At 40.0% G+C, this 25,022-nt stretch overlaps 2 protein-coding genes across 3 annotated transcripts in view; one reads left to right on the top strand and one right to left on the bottom strand.

Annotated features, from left to right (window-relative positions):
- PPP2CB (protein phosphatase 2 catalytic subunit beta) overlaps positions 1-1,403 on the top strand; it is a 31,201-nt gene extending 29,798 nt beyond the window's left edge. Inside the window, exon 7 of the mRNA XM_024562668.3 lies at positions 159-1,403. Coding sequence (XP_024418436.1) covers positions 159-231 — 73 coding nt within the window. The 3' untranslated portion in view covers positions 232-1,403. The remainder of the gene's footprint in view (positions 1-158) is intronic.
- Positions 1,404-7,453: 6,050 nt separating this feature from the next.
- UBXN8 (UBX domain protein 8) lies at positions 7,454-23,725 on the bottom strand. Of its 2 annotated transcripts, XM_024562790.4 has the most exons (8): positions 23,595-23,725; positions 20,907-21,029; positions 19,857-19,927; positions 18,383-18,505; positions 15,856-15,993; positions 13,975-14,016; positions 9,048-9,122; positions 7,454-8,246 (listed from the first exon to the last, which is right to left on the bottom strand). In XM_024562790.4, exons 1-8 carry the CDS (start codon positions 23,680-23,682, stop codon positions 8,070-8,072), a joined length of 837 nt encoding a protein of 278 aa, XP_024418558.1. In that variant the 5' UTR covers positions 23,683-23,725; the 3' UTR covers positions 7,454-8,069. The 2 variants fall into 2 exon arrangements, with proteins under 2 accessions (XP_024418558.1, XP_053772659.1); XM_053916684.2 differs by lacking the exon at positions 20,907-21,029 and having other exon boundaries at positions 23,595-23,712.
- Positions 23,726-25,022: the final 1,297 nt, after the last annotated feature.

Genomic DNA, 25,022 nt, shown 5'->3' with positions numbered 1-25,022 from the left:
AAATTTTCACCATAGCTTTGTGAAGTAGTTTCATGGGAAATACCTGCAATGACTTGTTCATTCCAGCCATAACATTGATTTGTTTGCTTACAATTTCAAATCCTTTAACTGTTGGGTTTTTTGTTTTGTTTTGTTTTGTTTTGTTTTGCCACTGACAGCCTTCAGTTTGACCCAGCACCTCGTCGCGGAGAGCCTCACGTCACCCGGCGCACCCCAGACTACTTCCTATAAATTCCTCCCGGGGAAAACACCTGCCTTTGTTTGTATGTGGAAGTATACTGGCTTAAAAATACACACACACACACACACACACACACACAGCAACAGTAATCTATGTGTATCTGTAACAAATTGGGAACTGGGCTCTGTCTTGGCATTAAACTATGTCATGGACCAAAACGTGCCACATTAACGAGCACTTAGCACAGCGATGAGCCTGAGGCTGAAATTCGGTGCAGTTCTAGGTGAGTCGGTCTTAGCAGTTTGCCTGCCGTGTTCTAGTGACCGTTTTCCTCTGGACCGTTAAAGCAAAAGGACCCCTTCACCTCCTTTGGCACTTATTTGGAAATTTTAGTTACGGTGTTTAACTGGCATGGATTAATAGAGTTGGAATTTTATTTTTAAGAAACATTTACAAGCTAACTTTCACTTAATCCATTATCCTTTATTTTACTGAAAGGTATAATTAACTGAAGAAAAGATTTTTCTTGGAAGTATGTTGTCATAACATTTAAAGAGATTTCCCTTCATTTAAACCAAATTACTGTTTTATGTTGATCTGCATATTTCTGTATATTTGTCTGACAGTGCTTGCATCCCTTTGGTGTACTGAGCAAATAAACTTTTCATTTTAAACAAAAACATTGATTTACTGTGATATACTTGAAATGAAAGTTTTATTATTTTAAAATTTGATATAAAATCTTGTAATGAACAATGGTGTTGAGGTCATTTAAATTAATGTTCTTTGTATAAGGCTTATGAGAAAAAATTTAAATAGGACCTGATATCTTTTAGATCATAAAAAAGCCATTTGTATTCTAAACATTTCATTAGCTAGTTTGTGTTACTGTATTCAGTGTTTTTAACTGTGAATTATATCTAAACCTGTAGAATATTAACTAGCTGGGAAGAATCTTTTAAAAAACAAAATATATGATTAATCTCCAAAAGGGAGTTTAGTAGAAATAGTAGTAATCGTACTATACAGGAGAAAATAGGAGGAGGAGTCAGTTTCAGGGTAACGATGGGGTGAAAGACACAAGAGGAAAAACTTATAAGTGTTTGTATAAGAAAACAAGATGGTAGACATAAGTGTAAATACCTGAAAATTATAATCAATGTGAGTGGACTGAATTCTGTAATTAAAAGACAAAGGGTCAAATGTAATTTTTTTTTTTAAACCAGCTATATATTCATTATAAGACACACACCAACAGCAAAGTGAATCGGGGAGATTGAAAATAAAAAGATAAAATAGATCAAGAAAATACTAAACAAAGGAAATTTGAAGTAGTTATACTAGTATTAAATGGATTTATGATAAAATTTAAGAGCATAGGGTCAATGCAAATGAAGTTAGACTTTCTTTACCTGTATGCAAATACCAAAATAGCCTCAATATGTTAACAACAGTAATCCTTAGAAATGCAGAGACAAATTGAAGTTTCCGTTACAATGGCAGGTTTCAATTTCCTTTTCTATTATTAAGTCCAAAAAGATGTGGAAGATTTGAATAACACACTTTAATAAGCTTGATATAATGAACATACATAGATCTCTGCACTCCAATAATACGCATTCTTGTCAAGTTTTTAAAAATTGGCAATTATTACATATCAAAAAACTTTAAAAATTGATACGTTTCACTAAAATCTCTGACTATAATGCAGTTATTTTAGAGGTCAGTAACAAAAATAAAACTTTTTGAAAGCCATTTTGAAGTTTAAAAAATAACTCGAAGATCAAAGATGAAATGAAGGAAACAAATTCTATAAAATAGAATTTAGAAAAACTCTGAAAATATATATAAATGTGTGGACAAAACATAGAATATCCAAATTTTGAAAAATTAAGAAAATTACATTAATCTCTATTTGAAAACTTACTACTATAAAACTACAGTTTTCGAGACAGTATATATTACAGGTGTAAAGGGACATACATAGATCAATGAACAGAATCGAAAGTCCAGAAATAAATGCTTAACATTTAGAGTGAATTGTTTTTCAACAAAGAGGCAAGGCAACTCATGGAGGGAAGAAGTTGTTCAGCAAATAGTGTTAGAGCAATCGTACGTCCGCACGGGGAAGGATGGCCTTAGATGCCTACTCCTGCCTTGGAAAGTAGCCACTAAGAATGGACCATAGACTTAAACATAGGCTTAATACAAACTCCTACGAGGAAACACAGAACCTCTTTCAGACCTGGGGGTAGGCAAAGATTTCGTAAATACACTACACTGAGAGAATGGTAAAATTAAAGAACTGATGAATTGAACCTCATAAAAATTAAAATTTTTGTGCTTCAAAGGATGGAATTAAAAAACAATACAAGAAAGTATTTGCAAAATGTATCTGATAGAGGACTTGTATCCGTATTTTATAAGAACTCTTACCGCTCAGACAGTCCAGTCAGAACGTGGCAGAAGACGTGAATGGACACTTCATCGAAGAAGCCACACAAATGGCTGAGAAGTACATGAAAAGATTGACATCTGCCATCTTGCTGTTGGCTTTCTGTTTGCCCCGTGTATTCTTTTTTTCCTAATTCTTTTGGATTAATTGAATATTTCTCATTTATCTCCTGAGTGGCTTATTAGCTATACCTCTTTGTTCTGTTACTTCAGTGGTTACTTGAGGATTTGTGGTATAAATCTTACTGTGTACCTTCAAGTAATATTGCATAAAATTTAGCATAAGAACCTCGTAATGTAGTATACTTCCATTTACCCCTCATCTCTGTGCTGTTGTCATCTCCTTTGCTTTCTTACATGTATTAAAAACCCCATATGACATTATTACTTTGGTTTGAACATTAGATTAATATTTAAAGGAATTTAAATAACAAAAAACTTTTATGTATTTACTCATGTTAATATATACTATTTCCAGTGCTCTTCATGTCTTTGTGTAAATTCATATTTCCTCCTGGTATAATTTTCTTAAGCATTAAAGACTTACTTGACTATCTCTTGTAGTACAAGTCTGCTGGTGATGAATTTCTTCAACTTCTGTGTCTTAAAAGTGTTTGATGTTCATATTTTATAGATATTTTTACAGGGCATAGAATTCTGTCATTACCCAGAGACTTGGAGCCCAGAGACCTTGAACTCTACTAGTGAAGGGCTGGCTGCTGTTGCCTCGTGGTTAGGATGGAGTGGGGGTGCGAGGGTTCCCCCAGCCTGCTTTGCCTTGTCTCTGCATCCCTGTGTCGGAGAGAGGCCTTTCTCCCTGCTCTTAAGCTTCCCCGTTTGTAGACTGCTGTTGCGTCTCACTCGGTGCTGGGCTCACGGTAGGAGCAGGTGAGATGCCCTGTTGTCCCAATTCAGCCTCAGTTTCAGACAGGGCCTTTGTGCTTTGGCCGCAGAGGCGGGGTTACCGTTCCTCCTGCCTGTGGCAGACAAACTGCCCTGTAGCTGGGGTCGGTGTAGGGAGGTGGTTTGCTGGGTCATTCCCCGAAGTAGCAAACACCTGTTGTTACCTGCACCTGCTCCTCCCCCAAGAGTAGAGAATACTGTATTTCCTTCTGCCCTTTCCCCAGCAGCACCAAGTACCTGCCTTGCGTCCTGGGAGAGGTGGATGGATTTTGCTTTTACTGCTTTTCCAGAAACAGGTCTCTGCCAGTGTCCTCGTGGCCTTAGCATTTGGTTGACTGATCCCAAGAAGCTACTGGAGCTTTGAGTGTGTTCCTCTGCAGCCACCAGTCAACTCCCCGTTTGCACCGAGGTAGCTTTCTCTGGTAGTGTGCATACCTCTCGATCCTCATGAACACTGGTGAGAAAGCCAGGGCAGAAGAGCTTTCAGGTGAGTGGGAAGTCCTTTTGTACCTGAGTCCCCCAGCCAGGACTGGCTTCATGACGTGTGGCCTGTGCAGTCACACACAACCCTGCCCTTAGCAGGGCCTCGTGCTGCCTTCAGTTCTGTGGTGTCACCATTTTGAGCTCTTTAATTTTGAGCAGGGAGTCCTGCCTGCATTTGCATTTTGCACTGAGACCCACTAAATAACCAGTCATTCCAAAGTGATGGAGTGACCCACGCTTGGCCTTGAAACATGGTAAAATATTCGCTGAATTTTCCTTACCGGCTTGTACAGCAGCCACCTTTCTCCCTAGCCCTGCCAAAGGGAAAATGTCCTGCATCTTCTGGGTGGATTGTCCTCTCTAGTCCAGTTTGCCTGATTGCTTTGCAGCCTCCACCAGCTGAGGGCTCAAAAATGCTTTGATTTTATATATTATCCAGCTGTTTCTTGTTAGGGTTTAAGAAACGTTCTTTGCCGCTTTCTACATCCCAAGTAGAAGTTCAAAACTGCTGTATGTTTCAAACTTCTCATTTTTAGGCTCTCAATTTCAGCCAGCAGAGCAATTAACTAATTAAGGCTACTTCTCTCCCCCTCCCCTCACATTTAAAGGGGAATGTCCTATTTCTTTTACAGTTTCTTTAAGGAAAAGATGGCTTTGTGCTTTTTATTTCCTTCTCTCCCCAAAACAAAATACCCTTAGTCACTGTCATTAGAGTAGAACAATCTAGAATGACATGTTTTGCGAACAGGCAGCTACTGTATTATTAAACTCAAAAGGGTGTATCTCCCACTTCAGTGTGTTACAGCGAGGAAGTTTACAAAGGGAAGCACAGCCAGAGAGAAGAGTGGTAAAATTTAGGGAAATTCTCTAAGGATATGTGGCTCGTGTGCTAGAGGTATTTAGGTTATCGAGTGCACTCCTGAGCATTTGGACTCTGCTTTTTTTAAATGCCCAGAATATTCTTTAGTATACTGAGGATGTAGGTGGGTCTTTAACTAATTTTTCAGTTCTACTCTTTTCACTGAAGTGGTTTATTAAAAACAATGCGCTAAGTTGAAATAGGATTCAAGTTTGTTTTCCCTGGGTTTTTTAAAAAAAATCTAAAGGTATTTTAAACCACAGCCTTATTTTATCATTTGACAAATTTACAAGTCTGCTCCTTTATCTTAAGCCTGCTTTTACCTTTAAACATTTTATCATGGAAAATGATGCAAAAATAGAAGAGTGTTAAAGATACACCCCAGTGTACCTTTTACTTAGTTTTAGTATTTGTTCATCTGTATCTCCATCTGCTGTTCCCCCTCCAATTATTTTGAAGTACATTTTGACCATAATTCATATGTTCTAGTATGTGTCTTCAGAGATATATTCTTTCCCCGCCTTTCTCCCCCTCTTCCTCTCTTCCCTCTCTCTCCTAACCACAATACCATCATCGCACCTAGAAAAATGATTCCTTAATTATGTTTCTTATTTTTCCAACTTACTGCAAGAGGACTGCACTGACAGAATAGTAGTATTAATCAAGAATCTAAAGATTTAAGGCATCTGTAGTTACTTTCCCTAAACTCCGAGGAAGAATTAGCTTTTTGCAGCCAACGAAACAATTGGTCACCTCTATTTTTAGCCTTCCAGTTGTACATGCAACTGATAGTGCCTTTTCTTTGTTAACGGAAAATGTATTGGCATGCAAAGAAATGGCCCTAATGATTTTAGGGGGGGAAGAACCTTTATTCCACAAATTTTAGGAACTTTGTTAATTATTGAAATTTTGGCTTTTTAAAAGAAAATTTTTTTAACGGTAATTATTTTCTGTAGTCAGTAGCCTTGGAAATGGATGTGGATGAACAGCTGAATATAGAGCCTGTGATCAGAACAGGTAACTATGAAAATATTTCTCTTATGTATTTGCATTTGAGTCTGTTCCAAAGACTAATAATGGGAGCTTACTGAACCTTTGAAAGGAATCCTAGGAGCTTTTAACAGCTAGAGAAACCAAAGGACTTACCCAGAAAAGTAAAAGTCATTCCTAAGGGCATCTTCACACTGTTGGGGGAAATGCCCGGAAAAGTTCTTATACTAGTTATTGCCACATAACAGATTTCCTCAAACATTTTAGCTTAAAACAACATTTATTGTTTCCCACGGTTTCTGTGGGTCAGGAATCCAGGAGCAGCTTGGCTGCTGGTTTTGGCTCAAGAGCCCTCTCCTTCAGCGGCAGGCCAGGTGAGGGCCAGGCCTGTGATCTCTGGACGTGCTTGGCGCTGGAGGGTAATTCCAAGCTTGCTATAGGCAAGAGGCTTCAGTTCCTTGACACACGGTCCTCTCTGCTGGGCTGCTACAACACGGTCTCCATCGGAGTAATTGATGGGACAGAGAGGAGCAATGGAAGTGGCAGTGCCTTGTATTTAATCTAAGAGACATATCACGACTGCAGGTTCTTGAATAATGTCATTACAATGTTGATGAGGAAAAATGTTGGTTCCCAGCTGGGGCCACTGTTGGTGCGTCTATCTCACAGACCATCAGGGTCAAGAATCTGGGAGCACCAAGGGCAGGTGTTTCTCGCCAGGGCTCTCATGAGGTTACAATGACGCTGTTGCCAGAGCTGCAGCCTTTGGACGTAACGGGCTGAGGTCCAGCTCCAAGCCTCCTCCTGTTGCTGTTTAGTTCCTGGCACATGGCTGCCCTGACCCCTGACATGTTGGGTGAGTGACCGACCTGAGAGAGCACCAAGATAGAAGTTACAACAGTCCCCTTCAGTCCAATCTCAGAAGTGACACACACACCACTTCTGTGGATTTTATGGGTCCCACAGACCAGTCCCGGTATCGTGTGGGAGAGGACTACACTAAGGCATGACCACAAGGAGGCGAGGGTCATTGGGGCCACCTCGGGGCCTGCTGTCTCATATCCTAAGTAGATAATTACTTGGTAGCCTTCACAGTAATCAGTATTTCCAAAGGACCTGAAGTGTGGGGTGGGGTCTTTGTCTTTTTAACCTGTGGCACATAAGCTTAGAAAAGTTGGGGAAACATACAGGAAACAATCATCTTAGCCATGTGTATGCCTGGATATTGAGATTATGGGTGATTTGCTTTTGTGCTTTGTGGTTTTGAAATACTTTCATAATTAGAAAAAAATTTTCCATGGGATATTCCAGAAATTAAATTTAAACTTGAGACAACTTACTACTCATTTTCAAACATGTATTAAGCATCTACTATACTCTAGATACCTCTGGAGGGTAAAGAAAGGATACAGTCCTTGCTTTTAAGGAATTATGTGTTTGGGAGAACAAAAACAGCTGGAAGACAATGCAATAAATTCTACAGAAGAGGAATAAAGGAGCATTAAAGGGCAACACTGAGGAGTCAGGCTAACTGACTTTAAGGCAGAGCATGGGGAAAGAAAAAGGGAGTAACTAGAACAAAGTTACCAGCCTTTTATCTATTTTAAGGCAAAATTACATAAATCTCAGACATAAGTAAAGATTAATCCATATCTATCAAAAGAACTTTAAAGCTTTTGAATACTCTTAAAGTTTTTCACTTCTAGAAATACAGCAGAATAAACATTCCAACTTACAAGACTATGAAGAGTTTCACTGAATTGTAAAATATTTATAGTGTGATTAAGATGAATTGATGAGGAAGAAACTAAAGTCATATGGCCTTGTTTTTCTGATTTTTCCTTACTGATTTTTTTAGAGAGCAAGAGGGAGAGAGAGAGAAAGAGAAACATCAATTTGTTGTTCTACTTATTGATGCATTTATTGGTTGATTCTTGCATGTGCCCTGACTGGGGATCAAGCCCACAACCTTGCTGTATCGGGATGACACTAACCAGCTGAGCTACCCAACCAGGGTTCATTCAGTACATGAGAAAATGACATTCCAAAAATCATCACGCGCAGAGAGCAGTCCTTTTCTAATCCTTTATGTCCATATATTCCCATGGACATCAGTATAAGTGTTACTTATATTGATTTCATGTGAATCCTTAAGGGCATGACATCAGTGATTTGATGTAGGACAGGCAGTTCTCATTTCTAGTTGCTTGGCTCTTTTCCTTCCACATTGAGTACTGTATCCACAGTTATTCCTATGTCCTGCAGCGTCCTGCAGTGAAGGCCTCCCTCCACTTCCAGAGGCCTTCTGGGAAAGGAAGCAGAAAGGCTGTACAGGGAGGTGTGGTACCCAATCTTCAGCATCCAGTCAAATAGAGCCTAAAAGGTGAGAAACATGGTTGTCAACATTGTACACACTTGTGTCCCTCAGGGTCACCATGGTGTTTTACAGTTCGTTCACTGTTAAACATGCTCCTAGGAATAATAAAACAGAACTTTTACACCTTTCAAAGGAACTTTCCGGAATGTAAGGAAAAATAGCATGCCATGGACCTTGAATGTGAATAACCTTTAATACATTTTGTTTAAGGCCCAGGGACTACTGGCACCCACAGTCAGCAGACGCATTTAACAATCAGCAAAGCCCCAGCCGCAGGGAAGTGAAGGGTTATTCAATAAAAAGATCGAGAGCAAAAGGATAACGTTTTGGGAAAAAATGATTTAGATCATAATCTAAGTCACATCAGAATCATGCGGGAACTGACGGATAATGCAACAAAGTTAACACTGGCTGCTTTGAAAGCATCTTTCTTACCACCAAGCTGTGAAAATGGTAACAAAAATAAATAAATAAAAATAAATAGGAAAAACAAGGGAATTTGCAGAAATCACAGTTCAAAAGACCTAGCATGCCTAACCACCTACATTTCTGCAACACAGAACACAGGTAAGTTCAAATCCCCTTTACTCTCAACGTGGAGTACACGCAAGTGTTGAGAGGACCAGACGAATTTCTGCAACACAGAACACAGATAAATTCAAATCCCCTTACTCTCAACGTGGAGTACACGCAGGTGTTGAGAGGACCAGACGAGAGTGTGAGAACACCTCTCCCACTGCGTGGGAATAAACTATTGCCCAATTCAATAGAAAATGTTTCTCTAATGTGAATGTCCTCACCTGTGAACTGCAAGACTTCCAAAACCTCCTCCTCAGGACCCTCCCGCTCGGACACCGGAGAGCAACAGTAACTGCCTGAGGGATAAAAACATTCAGATGAGAATTCCAGTGCACTGCTCCATGCAATTCCAAAACTACCACCTCTGTGATTATAAAAGCTCACGTGAGGATTCGTGGGAATTTAGCTCTGAAAGAGTAGACCCACATAAATTAGGTCCAGATAAAATTCACTCTGTGCATAGGAATAATGCTTCTGAAACTGAAAAACGGCTTCCTATTGGTTGAGACCAGTGACAGAGCCTTCCAGAGAGGACGCCAGAGGCTAAACAGTTCTGTCTGCGCAGGGAACAGCCAGATGGCAGGTGGGCTTCACAAGTGACCCACCAAACCAAGTAGATCCAGTGCCAACTCAGTCTAGAGACGAGCAACACGAGGTTGGAAGGAAACACGAGTTACGCAGCCCACTCTGTTACTGCAGGCGGTGCCTGTGTCGTCCAACGTCCCAGCAGATGACACGGGCCTCCAGTCGGTCTCCGAGCTCTGAGCCCGCCTGGCCTGGGAGCAGTCCTGCTTTGTCTGCATTATGTGTTCAATTTCCCCAGAGTCTTTCCTTTGATAAGGCTAAAAGTTTAGCAACTGAAATGGGCTTGCAGCTGCTAGTATATTAATGGACACTCTAAAAAGGAAATATAATGAATTGGTCATTTCTTCTGATGTTCATTATTACGTGTCAGGAAACCCTTTCTTACGGCCTTATCATCATAACCGTCCTGGGAGTTGACGTGCGTGCCGCAGGGCACAGAAACGGTGCTTTCACAGCAGCACCGACCCCCGCGGGACAGCAGTGTCAGGGGTACTTCCATTCAAGTACGTGTTTGACGCTCATCCAGATCACCTGAGCTATTACTACTTCTGCTAAAGAAAAGTTGTATAATAAAGCAGACCACAAAGTAACTGAATCACAGACTAAAGGCCAATTTTGCCTTTTTAGAAGTAAAATTTAACTTTTTCAGTGACTTTTTTTCAAACTGATTTTTTAGGAGACTTAAAGCCAAATGCTTTATGAGAAACTAGGGTTAAAATACAGTGAATTAATATTTCCCATTATGATTACATGAAACTTGAGAGAAACTATCATCATTTGAAATCTAGCAATTGTTCTGTTACTACAATTATCAGGAAAGTGGGTTGTGCAGTTTCTTAATGGACTGACTGATGAATGGGTAAGGGGCCTGGGACACTATCCAGAATTGGAAAGTAAGTCACTGGCACAAACATAGGCTGTTAAATGACATCTAAATTAAAAGTAACAACAATAATACTTGGTTTCCAGGTACTCCTGAAAATGAAATAAGACAATACAATAATGAAAACAGTTACTATGGTAATATAGTAACATTATATGATGATTTACAAAATTCAAATTTTCTTAAATTCTACAGTTACTGTCTTTTCAATTTAAAAGTAGAATAGCAACATATGATAAATATTCTGTTGTGAATTCTAGGTCACCATGAGTTATTTCCTCCTCTCATTTTAAAGTCTTACCATATTATTTTAGAACTCTAGGGATAGTTGTAATACTAAATACCTAACAGGCACTACCAAAACCAAGGTGTTCTATTTAAGAAAGAATTGCATTGATTATGTTTCCCATCCCTCCCTCATCATAAATGCATGTCAGTCATTAGTTCCCTCATCTTTTAGGCTGCTCCTAAATCCATGAAGGCTTCCTTCTACTCTAACAAGAATTTTCCCATGTAGCTTCTTAATATAGAGTCACAGTTACATGTACAGAAATATTCATACAAACAGTGAAAGCTTCACCTGGTTCTGATAAGCTTTAAAATGAACGTCAGTCCCTTTCCCTAGCAATACAGAGTTTTAAAAATGGCCCTCTGTTCTATGGGTGACACCAGACGTTCAATGAACCTAACTTTAGTAAGGAAATAGAAAACTTCCTGAAAATTGTAATTTCCAGTATTCCCAAGAGTTAAATTACTTTTTTACATATGTACTTATAAGAGTTATGTGACTTAGGGATTAAAATATACTTGTTTTTAAAGCTTTCTCTCTTTTTTTAATTGATTTTGGAGAGAGTGAGGGGAAGAGAAACAATGATTTGTTGTTCCACTTAGTCATTCATTCATTGGTTGCTTCTTGTATGCGCCCTGACCAGGGACCAAACCCACAACCATGGCATAGCAGGACCATCCATGCTCTAACTAACTGAGCTACTCAGCCAGGGCTAAAATATACTAGTGGTTTTCTTTAATCAATATTTTAATTCCTCACCCAAGCATAGGTTTCCACTGGCCTAGAGAGAGGGAGAGAGAGACATTGCCTCCCATCCGCACCCCAACCAGGGATGAAACCTTCAACCCAGTCATGCGCCCTGACTGGGAATCAAACTGGCAACCTTTCAGTGTGCAGAACAATGCGCTAACCAAGCCACGCAGCCAAGGCTAAAATATACTTGTTTTACCGGGCAGGATTTGCATATGATAACATGTCCTGATTATGTAACATGACACACAGTGATATAATACCAGAGCAAAACTGTTGACAAAACAGGAAATGGCATTTTTTCAGAAAGCTGGAAACAGCATGACTATGTAACTTACACACACATTGTCAGGTATCCTGAAATCTTGTGTGACTACAGTAGCCCTCACTTCCTACCTCAGGCGTGTCTTTACTTTGAAAACACTTCATTGAGGTGTGATAGATGGTGTGTTGAAAAGGCACACTCCCCAAAATAGAACACTTTCTTTTCTTTCCTAATTTTTGTGATGATAATGACACTCCATGCTTACTATTTTCATTGTTGTGAAAAAGTCAGCTTCGGTGGAGGGGAAATGCCAAGCAGAGAAGTCTGGAGGGACCAGGCTGACTGCCCAGAAATGGCCCCTAGATCAAGAGCGCCATCACAAGACCTAGGTCAGCGAGGACAGGAGAATCACTGGAAGATGGAATGGGACACTTAAAGTCACCCAGGGAAGTACGACTGAAGCTTATGAATGGTTAGTGGGGACTTAAGAATCTTTTGCATTGACTTCTTAGAAGTCTGTGAGCAGTAAGTAGCAACTATGCAGATGGAAAATGCCTCACCCAATGATGATTCTGATAAAATCAAAATATTCCAATATTTAGCACTCCTTGCCTAGTGTGGAATAGAATACACTGTAAAAGTATCAAGCTGTATCAACTAACCGCACATTGGTGGTACTAACAAAACTTCATTATAAAAGTTGCTTGTACCAATTAATACACTATATATGGTGTATACATTTTACATGTGATTCTCAGGTAATAATTATTTACCATAGTTTTGTTGACTTTATTAACCAAAAACAGAACAAAGAGGACGAAAAGTCAGAGCAGGGAGAAGAAAGGAGGGATAGTATTGCTTATAAAGTAAGGCAGGAGTTCTGGCTACAGCCCAGGAGCCTGGGTTCCCCCAGAAGACACCTCGGAAATTCTTCCCACCTGAGGCTTCAGCTTCAAGTGAGGAGATGGGATGAGTTATTTAGGTTCATTCCAGCTCTGAAACTCCACCACTCCGACATACACTTTAACGAGTGTAACACAAAATATCTCCTAACAGGTACTGGAAAAGGGCAGAGAAGAAAACAAAATAGAATGACAATAAATACTCTACTGGAGAGGAGAGCAGCATCAGCGGCCTCTTGTGGCAGAGGCTGCTCAACCTTTTTAGGGTCACAGACCTGAGATTGGGAAGAAAAACACCATCCTTTTACATATAATCACAACAAGGTATAAATTAAAATTCACCGACAACCTGAGGTCTGTAATCCGTGCACCTTCGGTGACAAACTGCTGTTTTGTGGAATGTCGTGTTTTAAAGCCAGAGTAAATTCATAAAAGGTGTTCCCTGAGCTATGTTTAAATACGCCTGTATTATAAATTGTTGTCATAGGTACCAAACCAGAGCTTGACAAGAAGTGACAATGTAGAAGTGTCAGGAGAGAGAGATCACAGGCATAAATTTATTATGTATAACGGGGAGGAATTAGAAGTTAAAAAAAAATTGTGTTTCTCCTGCATTACACCCTTTAATAGCTCTTTCTGTAAGACTTTTCGGATTTTCCCGATGTCCAAAGTACTAAACTTACATGTTGCGAATGTGCTGACAAAAACGAGATGCTCCCAATGGCTTTCACGGCTGTCTCAAAAATGGTCAACTACTTAGCGTAGTCACTGACCCGCACGTCATGCACGACCGTCAGGGCTCTCCTTTGCCTAAATGACCGAATGGCTTTCAAGGATGTGCTTCCATAATTTGAAGATGTGTCTGAAACTAAGCTAAGCAAGGGCAGGAAGGCAGCACAGATTTTAACAAAGCAGCCAGGCAGAGAGCAGCTCAGAGTGGGGTTCAGTCTGACCCTGCCCACCAAGCAGCAAACCATCCTTGCATTCAATCATCGACACAGTGGCTGCATTCTCATTTACTTTTTTTGAGGGGAAAACTACAATTTGAAGTCATCTGCCTGTTTTGATCCTGTTTTATCAATAGTAAGGAACTCATCTGCTGACCTGAAGTTTTGGAAAAGCCTATGTATTCTTTTTTTTTAAATGAATTTATTGGGGTGACATTGGTTAATGAAATTAAGTAGGTTTCGGGTGTGCAATTCTATCGAAAAGCCCATGTGTTCTATCTCTGCCTGACACAGTGGGAAGGCTCCAAGCTCTGAAAAACACACTCAGTAGACACCAGGTTTCCAAAACAGGACGTGAGCCAAGAGGTTGGATATTACGCCGCATTCAAAACAAGACCTAATTACAGTGCAATCACATAAACACTTATGCTATCCTTACTCTCAAACCCAAATTTGGATAAAACATACTTGATGTTAAAGGAAATTAGAAAATACATTTAATTTTCAAAGAAAGAAAATAAGCTTACTTCTTCAGCTGCTTCAGGAGGTTCTTCAGGTAAATCTGGAACCTAAAGAAAAGTAAGTATTAGTAATAGGAATGTAAACATTATGAAGAAGAAGACGTAATCTCGCCCTGGCTGGTGTGGCTCAGTGGATTGAGTATGGGCTGGCGAACTAAAGGGTCACTGGTTTGATTCCCAGTCAGGGCACATATCTGGGTTGCAGGCCCCCAGGCCAGGGGGCATGCGAGAAGCAACCACACATTGATGTTTCTCTCCCTCTCTCCCTTCCTTCCCCTCTGTGTAAAAATAAATAAAATCTTTAAAAAAGAAAAACTAATCTCAATGAGAAGAGTTCCTTTCAGTATAGACACGAGATACATCTAAGCTTAATGACATCTTGTCATTTCATACACACATGTAAGGTGACAATGAGAATGAGAGCTCAGTTATAGACATTTTTGGGTAAGCAACTGTATGCTAACAAAGATCATAAAAAATAAGATTTGGGATGACAGCTACTAATCTGTAAACATTTAAATAATTTTGGTTTTTTGATGTTCCAAGATACTATATAAAATGTACTGTTTAAAAAAACAGGATAAACATGAAGTTCAGTAAGACCCCAAAATTATTTCGGTTCATACATAAATACATTTTAAGAGGACTGCCTATTATTCTACATGGCTCTTTTATAGGACTGGTTAAGAACCATTCACTTTGGTAGCTTCCCTGTCTGTTAATCTATTAAAAGCCAGATGTTCTGAACCTTTCTCTTACTGAAATAGTTGTTACCTACAATTGTACCTCTAGGGATACTTTTTAGTTTTTAATACTATAGACTCCATGTTTTATAACATTTTTAAAAAGATTTAATTTATTTTTTAGAGAAGGGAAGTAAGGGAGAAAGACAGGGAAAGAAACATCAATATGTGGTTGCCTCTCCCATGTCCCTGGCTGGGGACCTGGCCCGCAACCCAGGCATGTGCCCTAGACTGGGAATCAAACCAGCGACCTTTTGATTCACAGGCTGGCACTCAAACACTGAGCCACACCAGCCAGGGCCATGTTTTATAGCATTTTATCTAGCAAACATTAATTGCATTTATTAAATAAACCATCTGTTTTCCTTTGGTATCAAAAGCATGTGTCCACTAAAATTTACCATTAGAATGAAATCTATGCTATTAACAAAAAGCAAAGACTCTTGAATTTTTAATTAGCCCACGTAGTTCATTATACCTTTTTGAAATGTTAGAAATAGTTCACGTGACCAGATTCTGACCCTCAGGCCCCATGAAGGGACCAGGAAACCTCAGACTGAGAAGCAGTACATTAGAAACCACTTTCAGGGGCTGAGGAGATAACCTACCAGCTTTCCCTAAGAGTCAGTAAAAACAGCCTTCTTATTTCTAACCTTTGCTAGCTTTAAATTTAACTTAAGGATTAAAAACTGGAAAGGGAAGGAGGAATAATAAACCTGGGCACTGTGCCGAAGTGAACGGTCACTGACACACTCCCTAGAAGGGCCACTGAGGAAGATGAGCCACGTGAATACTAGCCACTCACGAAGGAGGACTTAATCTTGTCTTAGCTACCCACGGGAGTGTTTCCTTAGTAAAGATTATATTTCTTATTTCTACATAATCAAATTACTTCCTCAAAAAGAACTAGGTGTTTTCTAAACCTACTATCATTTATCTTCATAGCCTCCTCCTAAGTTTGGTTCAGAATGTGAAGAGTAAGCAGGAAAAGTGGATCAGAGAAGGCGATCACTTTGTAAGTAGTGGGACGACAGGACCTGGATTAAAAGCCAGTCCTCCTTCCCTCTGTGCACCGCCTCATCCCCAGAACGACATTCCTGCTGCACAGTGATACCATGCGGTGGGCGGGCACGAAGTAACTGACCTCCTCCGGCACGGGCTGTTCGGCAGGTGGTGAAACTTTGGTTGAAGGCTTAGGCAAGTTTCGTCTCTTCGCTGCTTTTCTGTTCGATGTTTCAAAAGATGGCTGACTCTCATTTTCAAGCTCCAAATCTTCACCACCCTGGTCAAGAACAATTTTGAGATGCTTTCTATCAATTTTATTCACAATAGTTGTTTCTTTTATCCTGATGGCATTTCAGTAAAAATGTAAAGTTATTGTAAGACCCCCAAAATTAAAGCATCATCTCCTGAGAAAGGAAAACATGGAGCTTAACATCTTGTAGACACTACCTTTATCCCACTCTGGGCTTCTCTGATATCAGATACAAGGCCGAGAGAGGCCTTTCCATTTTAATTGACCCCAAGTTTTTCAGAAAGATGGAAGAAAGAAGACAACCTGGATAATATCCTTTCCTCCTTTCAGGAAAGGAAGTAAGGCAGTGCAAGGAATTATGCCTAAAAGCTGTGAAAATAGAACATACATGTAAAAACAGGTCCCAATCTATGACCGTGCAGAACTTCATAGCCGAATGTAGTCCTGGTATCTTGTTATATATAATCATATCCTAGTTCTCAAATGCAAACTTGGAGCTTCCATTTGAATTAACCACTTCAGGAGGCAAAGGATTTTATTCCAGATATCATAAAGGTTTTTATTAATATTATCTATTAAAACTTTTTCCTTAAGTGTCAAATTCTCAAATATATACTTACTAGTTCACGAATATCTTTCTTCCATATCTATTGACCTTCTAAAAGTTCTCTTTATCAGACTAACGTGGACACCATTTTGGTGGGTAGTTTTCCCCATTCCTTTACCCTAACTACCCTAACAGAAGTTGTTGGAAGGAGCATGGGGAATGGAAGTCAAAAGGCTGTGATGCTGAACAATGAAGTTACCAGACTTAAACTGCTTCGCTGCAAATTACAGGGCTGGATCAGCTGCTGGGTACACCTTATTTGAGCTCTAACACTCCGATTCTCATGTTCTTTGATAGTCCTACGAGCCTTACATTGTAACAACACTGAAGGTCTACCCTGTCCAACTTTTTGTTGTCCCTACTTAGGTTAAAAACGGTCACAGTGTGAATTAGTCATTTTGCCCCTTGAGTTTAAGCTGTATCTTCATGGTACCACTAATATTGGGTTGGCCACAAAGCCCATTATGTTTTTTCTGTAAGACGGTTCTAGTAGGGCTTAGTTGTCTTTAATGTCATTGGAAACAATTTTGTTAGATTGTATTGTGACAGCTGTCATATCAGCGTGCATTTAAAAAGAACTTATCATAATTGGTGAATTTTTTTCAGCCATTTTAATATTGAAGATGGAAGAAAACGCAACATTTTTGGCGTATTCTTTATTATTTCAATGCAACTGAAACGCAAAGAAATATTTGTGCAGTGTATGGAGAAGGTGCTATGACTAATTGAACATGTCAAAAGTAGTTGCGAAGTTTCTTGGTACTACTGACATTTTGGCCAAATAATTCTTTGCTGTGGGGCTGTCTTACACACTGGAAGATGTTTAGCAGCACCCCTGGCCTCTACCCACTAGAAGGCAAAAGCAGGAGATAGCCAGCATACTCAAAATATCCAAATCAATAAAGTCATTGGTAAAATGAAAAACGTGTCTTTTATGTGACAGAGAAAACCTAACAGACTTTTTGGCCCATCCAGTATTAGTAGTATCATGAAGACACAGCCTAAACACAAGGGGCAAAACGACTAATTCACGCTGTGACCATTTCAGAAAGAGACGTGGCAGGCTGAAGTCGGGCTATCGCCACAACACTAAGCTGAAGACCGCTGCCGTTCAGAAGTGAAACCACTAGAGCAGATGCATTTTTTTATTGCCCATCTCTCACATTAATTTTATTACCCCCTTGATTGTTTTACGATGTATTTACCATTACGAAATGAATAAAAACACTCTGCTTCACTGTGAGAATCCTGTTCACCTTTACTGAATCATTTTCATTACAAGCTGGTGAAAGGTGCAATATAAACAGAAAGCAAGTAAATCTTTGGGACAGAAATAATCTTACATCTAAAATCTACGGTCAGTTATTCTAAAACTTAATTCCTTTATGAATATCCTTTTCCCTCTGTAAGAAAACAAAACTGTAAACTTCCATTAGCAAATGACAAAATTCATACTCAAGGCCAAAGGAAAAGAGTCAAAGGTTGATTTGGCTTTACAAAAATAACCAAAGGAAATGAATATAATGTGAGCTTATAATATCTTGGAGATCTTGGGGAAAATCTGAATTCCCTCATATAAAACAGTGTTACAGTCAACAGTTTTCTTAAAGATAACTTCATGTTAGAGCTTGTCAAGGTTCTAAGTTTTATGCTCCTAGGCACTTAACCATTGAACACACAAATATGCTGAATAAAAACTGATATATAGTCATTAATAAAGACTCCTAAAAAGGCTGTATTAACAGTTGAACATCATTTGTAATTTTTAAAAAATCACTATTCAAAACAAAAAGTGGAATATTTTCTAACCCCAAGTTTATGACCATTGCTTAACTTCCAGGTTTCACCCGTCATTCGATAAAAGCGCTCTTCCAGTTTTTTCAATTTCATTTCCTGGTGAGGTTTTAGAACATTTTCTATGTATCTGCTGGCCTGTTCAAAAAAATAAATTAGGTGTTGTTACTATTCATTAACATTCCTAAGATTTTACATTGTCTAGAAAGTTGTCATTGAGCACCAGGTAAGAAATTGTCTTTTCACACTTAACTCAATTTTGCCAAAAAAGCAGCATCCGCCACTTCTGCATCAGTCACTCCTAAAAATTTGCATGTGCATAATGCAAATAAAAACAAATACTCTACACTTATCCTTGCATGGCCATCTGCCTCTATATCCTTTAACGTGTTCTCAGTGCTACAATTTACTGAGCCCCAGCCTTCAAAAGCTGGAAGCAACCTAAATGTCTATCAGCAAATGAATGGATAATCAAATTTTGATAGTTCTGTGCAACGGAATATTAGCCATAGAAAGGAATGAAGTACTGATACATACTATGTGGATGAACCCCCAAAATGTTAAGTGCAGGAAGTCAGACACAAAAGGTCATGTTATATGACTCCATTTATGTGAAGTGTCCAGACTGAATAAATCCATGCAAACAGAAAGCAGATTGGTGGTTGCCAAAGGGTGGGAGGAGGGAGGGCATGAGAAAGTGACTGTTTAATGGGCATGGGGTTTTATTATTTATGTTTTTTACACTTAGGCCATGAATGCATGGGGAGTGGGTTCCAGCAGTGGTGCCTCCTTCCCACTGGTTCTCGCAAAGTGCCCTTCTCTGGGTGGAGTAGGTTGGTGCTTCAGTGGAACCTGGGTACCTTTCTCTTTGGCTTCCTTCTTTTCCGGATCATTTTCCTTCACATGTTTCAGGAAGCTATTTCGGCTCTTAGAGAGGTTAACATGCTCAATACATGGGTTAATCCTATGTAACTCAATGCATGGGTTAATCCCCTTGGCAAGAATCCTGCCCATAACTTGTTTACAACGATGCCCACCGCATGCTGGGTGACATTGTAGACTCCTCCAGTTTGCCTTGGAAACATTTGTGGGGCCCCTTGAAATGCCCATTCCCTTGATGTCTACAGTATCACCTTTCTTATTGATTCGCATGGATTCTGCCAAAGGAACAATTCCATGTTTTCTAAAAGGCCTTGAGAACATGTAGCAGGTGCCTACATGTTCTGGCCAAAATGTGGGGTTTTCTTTTGAGGTGAAGAAAATGTTTTGGAACTACACAGAAGTAATAATTGCAGAACATTGTGAATGCTCTACGTGCCACTGACTGTACACTTTAAAATATTAATAGTCAACTTTTTGTCATGTGAATTTAACCTCGATAATTTTTTTAAAAATCTGAGCACAAACAGAGAGCAATAGACCTAAATTTTAAATGCTACAGATAGTGTTGTGTTCTTTCTAGATATAGTCACTAAAAACTGTGCTTTACCTTTGCACCCTGTGCCTCTTGTTGTTTTTTTCTCGCAAGTTTTTGCCTTTCCTCATTCTTCGCTTCTTCTTCTAAGACATCAAAACATAAACGTGTTTTTTAATTCCCAATTATCAGTAAGTTGAATGCAGTTAAGTTGTTTTCTCTGAAAAGGAACTGTGGATCTTAACATTTTTTTGAGAGACAAACCTTCAAAAACCAATGAAAATGGATACATACAGACAGTTGAACTAAGAAGTCTGCAAGTAAAATCAGTAAGAAAAGGTCTGTTTTGAAACAAGAATTACAACACATGTTAGTATTACATGTTATAACTCGGGGAAGAGGCTTCAAGGATGCTTATGATGGGCTTATGACAGCAGGAGAGACAGTGGGTGAGCAGGCTGATTTTTTACTTATTTGAAGAAAATCTGACAAGAACTAGGCCCTATACACAATTACTAATTCGTTTCAGCCTTCAGTGATGATGTCTCAAAATTGTCAACAAAGAAAAGTATCAAAATGACTTGAGCTCCCAGCAACAAAAACATACAAGTTAACGCTTCTAATACTCACAATTTTCACTTGTCAAAAAAACAAAACTAAGCTAAAAACAAGCATGGTTTCCTAAAACTAAGAGCACCTAACTATATATGTAAGAGATAAGTGTGCAAATAAAAACATGCCAGAATGGAATGAAAAATAATTTCGGATGAAAAGCATTTAGAGATTAGTGGTAGATATTGTTAACATTTGTAGGGTAGTTATAAGCTGTAACTATCAAACAGCAGTTAAGCTGCACAAAAACACAATTTAAAATGAGAATTTGCAACATGCCAACTTACAAATTGTAGTTTCTTTATAGTTATATAAGGAAAAGGTATAATTTCTCATAAAAATGTTGGGATTTATGGTCCATTAAAAGTCATGACTAAAGTTGTAATGATTACCTTGAAATTACACTGTACAAATTAAGGGTAAAATGGTTCTTATTGTGCAAAGTTCCAGTATAAGTCAAAGAAACAGGTTTCAGTAGAAAAGTGTAAAAGGGTGGGTAAACAATAATCTTACCTTTCGGATAAACTTGGGAAGATTTAAACGAGTTAAGCCATGAGGTAGTCACAGAAATAATTAAAGTAAGAAGAGCAAGCAGTAAGAAAATCCGGCCACACAGCAAAATTATATCTTTAATTCCTTATAAAGGTAAAAAAAAAAAAAATTTAAATTAAAAACACTTTTCTTGATACTCATAATAAATAACAACACATTAGAAGATTATTCATACTAGAAAAGTATAGTAAGTTAAGTTATGCAACCTTATGCAATTTAAGATTTTTCATACACTCTCCTTTAGGTACCAAAATTCATCATGGTTGTCAATACCAGAACAAGTTTCCAGAATATCTAGAAAACACTTCTAGAATATCTTTTGTCTCAGGAATATAGGTATAATTCAAGTGACTATCTACATTATAAATATTATGACTATCACTAGTGCCTAAATTTTGGTTTCCCTTCTGCCCAGAAGAGATTAAATTATCCACATATTTAGGAATTAAATGATGGTGACCGAATCATCTTTTCAAATTCTAGTTCTATTTAAAAAGTCATTCCTGACCTGGCTGGTGTGGCTCAGTGGATTGAGCATCAGCCTGCGAACCAAAGGGTCATCAGTTCGATTCCCAGTGTAGGGCACATGCCTGCTTTGCAGGCCAGGTCCCCAGTAGGGGGCGTGCAAGAGGCAACCACATGTTGATGTTTCTCTCCCTCTCTCCCTCCCATCCCCTCTAAAAATAAATAAAATCTTTAAAAAAAGTCATTCCCACCAAAACACGAATTTCTTATTTTTCACAGTTAAATTATGGAACTGTGTACTTTATTTCTCAATTCAGTCTTTCGTAAAGAAAACTATACAAGTTTGCCTAGGAAAAAAACTCAGTATGTGGTTTTACATTATTTTAAGAACCAAGATAAAACTTAAATCAACAAAAATCTAACAAATGCCTACTTTGTGTAATATAATTTGCTAAGTGATGAAGGAAGGAAGATGAAGTTGGGCTAAAAATGGTTTCTACCCACCAGGAATTTTTAATTTTGTTTTTTAAGTCTCAAATATTACCAGGCAGAGGTATAGAGGAAGCATTTTACCAATGGAATGGGGCCGGTAGGTAGTGAGTTAACTAAAAATTAAACAAGCAATTACATATACAAACATACATGTTTTTACTTATTTATATTTTCTTGCATCATGGCCCTGCCAACTTTTGCCAGCATTAACCATTGATTCTGGTGTTGTTCGATTCCAAACGGGCACAGTAGAGATGGATGCTATAAAGGGAAAGGAGCAAAGTGAGTTCTGTAATAGCTAAGTGTGGATTTAACATTTCTGTATGTCATTTGAATAAAGGTCTTGTTAGATTCCAACACATCTTGAATTGAATCAGGCTTCTAGAGGGTCTTTGTAAAGTTTTTAAAGCATTTTACTTTTTATTTTAGCATGTATTTTTATATTAATTAGTTAGAGAAGGTAAGGGAGGGACCAACTGGGGACCTGGCCCCCAACCCAGGCATGTGCCCTGACTGGTAATCTGGCTCGCGAGCTTTCAGTTCTCAGGCCTGCGCTGAATCCCCTGAGCCGTATCAGTCAGGACTAAAGCATTTTTTTTAAATTCTAAAACAAAAAGCACTTTAATTTATTTGAAGCAACATTTCTGGGTACCCGACTTCTTAGGGATGGCTGAGGGAGGGTGGAGAGGCAGGTAGTAGTAAAGCTGAGTTTCATCATGGTCTCTAACTTTAGAACTACGTTTAATGAGGGAGAACTGAACGGGTTCTCCAGATTCACCGTTTTCCTTTCATTGTTCTCATTTTTTGGCACTACCAACTACTCGGCGATATTCTAGCCACACGTAGGAGTCATCCTTGAGTCCCTCATTTTCCTCACCCTAAACGATCCATCTACAAGTCCTGTTGGTTATCCCAACAGGATAGTATCCCAAGTCTGTGCACCTGACGTCGGTTATCCTCGTCCGGGCCACCGTCACTACTGCGTACTTTAAAAACCTCACCTGCCCCTCTGCCTCCGCTATTGCTTCCTTCCTAAACATTCTCCACACTGAACCCAGTGACCTTTTTAAAACCTTAAGCCACTTAACCTCCCTACGTCTCAATTTCCTCAACTGCAAATGGGGATGATTGTTAACTGTAACCACTGCCTACGGAGGTAAGGCAGACAATGAATAAAAAGCATTTAGTGGTAGGCTTACAATAGGTGCTCAATGAATGCTGTCTTCAGCCACCCTCCCCCTTAACCTTCCCGACCCAGCCACGCCGGTCTTCGTCCTTTTCCTCCAACACGTCACAATTCCCTTTGTCTGGAGTGTTCCTGCCTCGGCTTTTCAAAGGGGTGGTTCCTTCCTAAAATGTGTTTGTAGATTTCCTCGGAAGGCCTACATCCCATCACCCTGTTCATTTCCGTTTGAGCATATCAACACAACTTGAAGGTGGGGTCTGTGTTTGCCCCTGGGCTTTGTGCGTCTCTCTCCTTACACGTAAAACTTCAGATCTGCAGGGACACTTTCTCGCCGAGTGGGGTCCGCCCCTCCAAGGCCTCCGGGAACTCGCTCCCGCAGGGCCCGGCGCCGCCGGAAGACGCAGGCGCGGTGCAGCCCGGGAGTCGTAGTCAATGCCGGCACTTACGCATCCCGTTCAGGGGAGTTACCAAGGTGTGAGTGCCAGGAGGAGAAAGTCAACACTCACCTAGGTCCGGGATCCCCCTCCGAAGTTCCAGGCACAAGAGGGGGAGCGCAGAGAGGAGGAAAATGCCAACGGCCCCACGAGATGCCATGGCGGAGGAAGGCCCTCCCCTTCCGGCTCCGCCTCCCCGGGGAAGGTGCAGTGGCGCCGTCCCTTAAGGCGGGAATTTGGGAACGCTGAAGCGTAGAGTCGGGTAGGTTCTCAGACTTGTTTTTGAACTCATTGGCAGAATTACGAGTCAGCTCCCCGCCTCACGCGGTGTCTGGGGAAGGCCGTTAGGGCCGCCCGCCTAGCCAAGTGTTGGGAAAGCAAAGCCTGAGCTCCAGCGTGGCGGGACCCTGGAGACGCGGCCGGCAGCGCCTGCCCTTCGGCCAGAGGACGCTGGAGACCGAGAGCGAGCTCTCAAGAGTGGAATCAAGTGGACGAGAAAGTGTAGTCTCAGTTGACGCTGTGGGTAGACAGCCTGACCCCTTGTTCCTGTGTCGTTAATGGGTGACTGTGGACTTTTGGGTCGAGCTACTAAGCACCACTGTCTTCGGGAGCACCTGCCTTATCTAACCGTTCCTGGCCCATCCACAGTCTTGTGTGTCTGCAGAAAGATGATTCAGCGTGGGGGCTGGCACCTAATTCCAGATCCTTAGAGACCTGCTACCCCTTGTTATGGCTGCTTGTCAGTGTTCCAACAGGTGTTAATTGTTAATGACTTGGCTTCACAATTATCTGATTGCGGCGCCACATACTAAACCTCACAAGCTCAGGGGTGGCCTGCATGACAGCCTTACAAACTCAGAGACAGAAAGTAACCAGGAAGGGTGGTCTGAAATTAAAACTTTATAACTAAAAGCGCTTCGTGGTGGGCGGTCAAGTCCTAGGACAGTATTTTTCCCTAACAAAGGTCAATTTTTGCCTTACAACTGAGCCTGTCGTGCGTTTGCATGTAGGATAAAGTACGTGATAACAAGCTTTAGGAATAACGGAGTAATTTCTTTTTTCTAGACCCCCTCAAAGTTCAACCACCGCACCAGAGGAGAGACCACAAATTCCCTCATTATTTTTATCCTGTTAATTGTTAAACGTTAACTACCCGGTACCCACCTACGTAAAAGAAGTATGTGTCTACTCATTTTTTTATCCAGTCCCAGAGGTTTCCCTGTTTTGCTTTCTCCCATCTCCCTAATCTATCACCAATTAATGTCATGTAACGCCCTTACATCTTCCCCTCTGATTTTGCTGTAGAAAATAAGTGGAAAAACAGCCATTTTCCAGAGCGTTTTCTCAATCTGTTGAGATTTTGCTTCCTGGTAATTAGCAGTGTGGCTCAAATAAGCTCATAAAAATTCTTACAGGCTTGGGCATTTCTGAGGTGGACACTTCATTGCCATCACAGGACTCACCTGTGTGGCACTGCTGCCAACCTGAAACTCAGTTAAA

Source organism: Desmodus rotundus, chromosome 13 (genome assembly GCF_022682495.2).
Source record: "Desmodus rotundus isolate HL8 chromosome 13, HLdesRot8A.1, whole genome shotgun sequence".
Classification (NCBI taxonomy): domain Eukaryota; kingdom Metazoa; phylum Chordata; class Mammalia; order Chiroptera; family Phyllostomidae; genus Desmodus; species Desmodus rotundus.
The sequence above is the reverse complement of the archived record's forward strand: the minus strand, read 5'-3'. Positions and strand labels throughout refer to the sequence as shown.

What these genes read in the sequence shown, in the direction of transcription:
- UBXN8 (XM_024562790.4), bottom strand. Translation starts at nt 23,682, where the DNA reads ATGGCATCTCGTGGGGCCGTTGGCATTTTCCTCCTCTCTGCGCTCCCC. An exon ending in AAGAGGCACAGGGTGCAAAG is followed by an intron (nt 18,506 to 19,856) that starts GTAAAGCACAGT and finishes TTTTTTGAACAG; the next exon opens with GCCAGCAGATACATAGAAAA. An exon ending in GGAAGTCTTGCAGTTCACAG is followed by an intron (nt 8,247 to 9,047) that starts GTGAGGACATTC and finishes CTCACCTTTTAG; the next exon opens with GCTCTATTTGACTGGATGCT.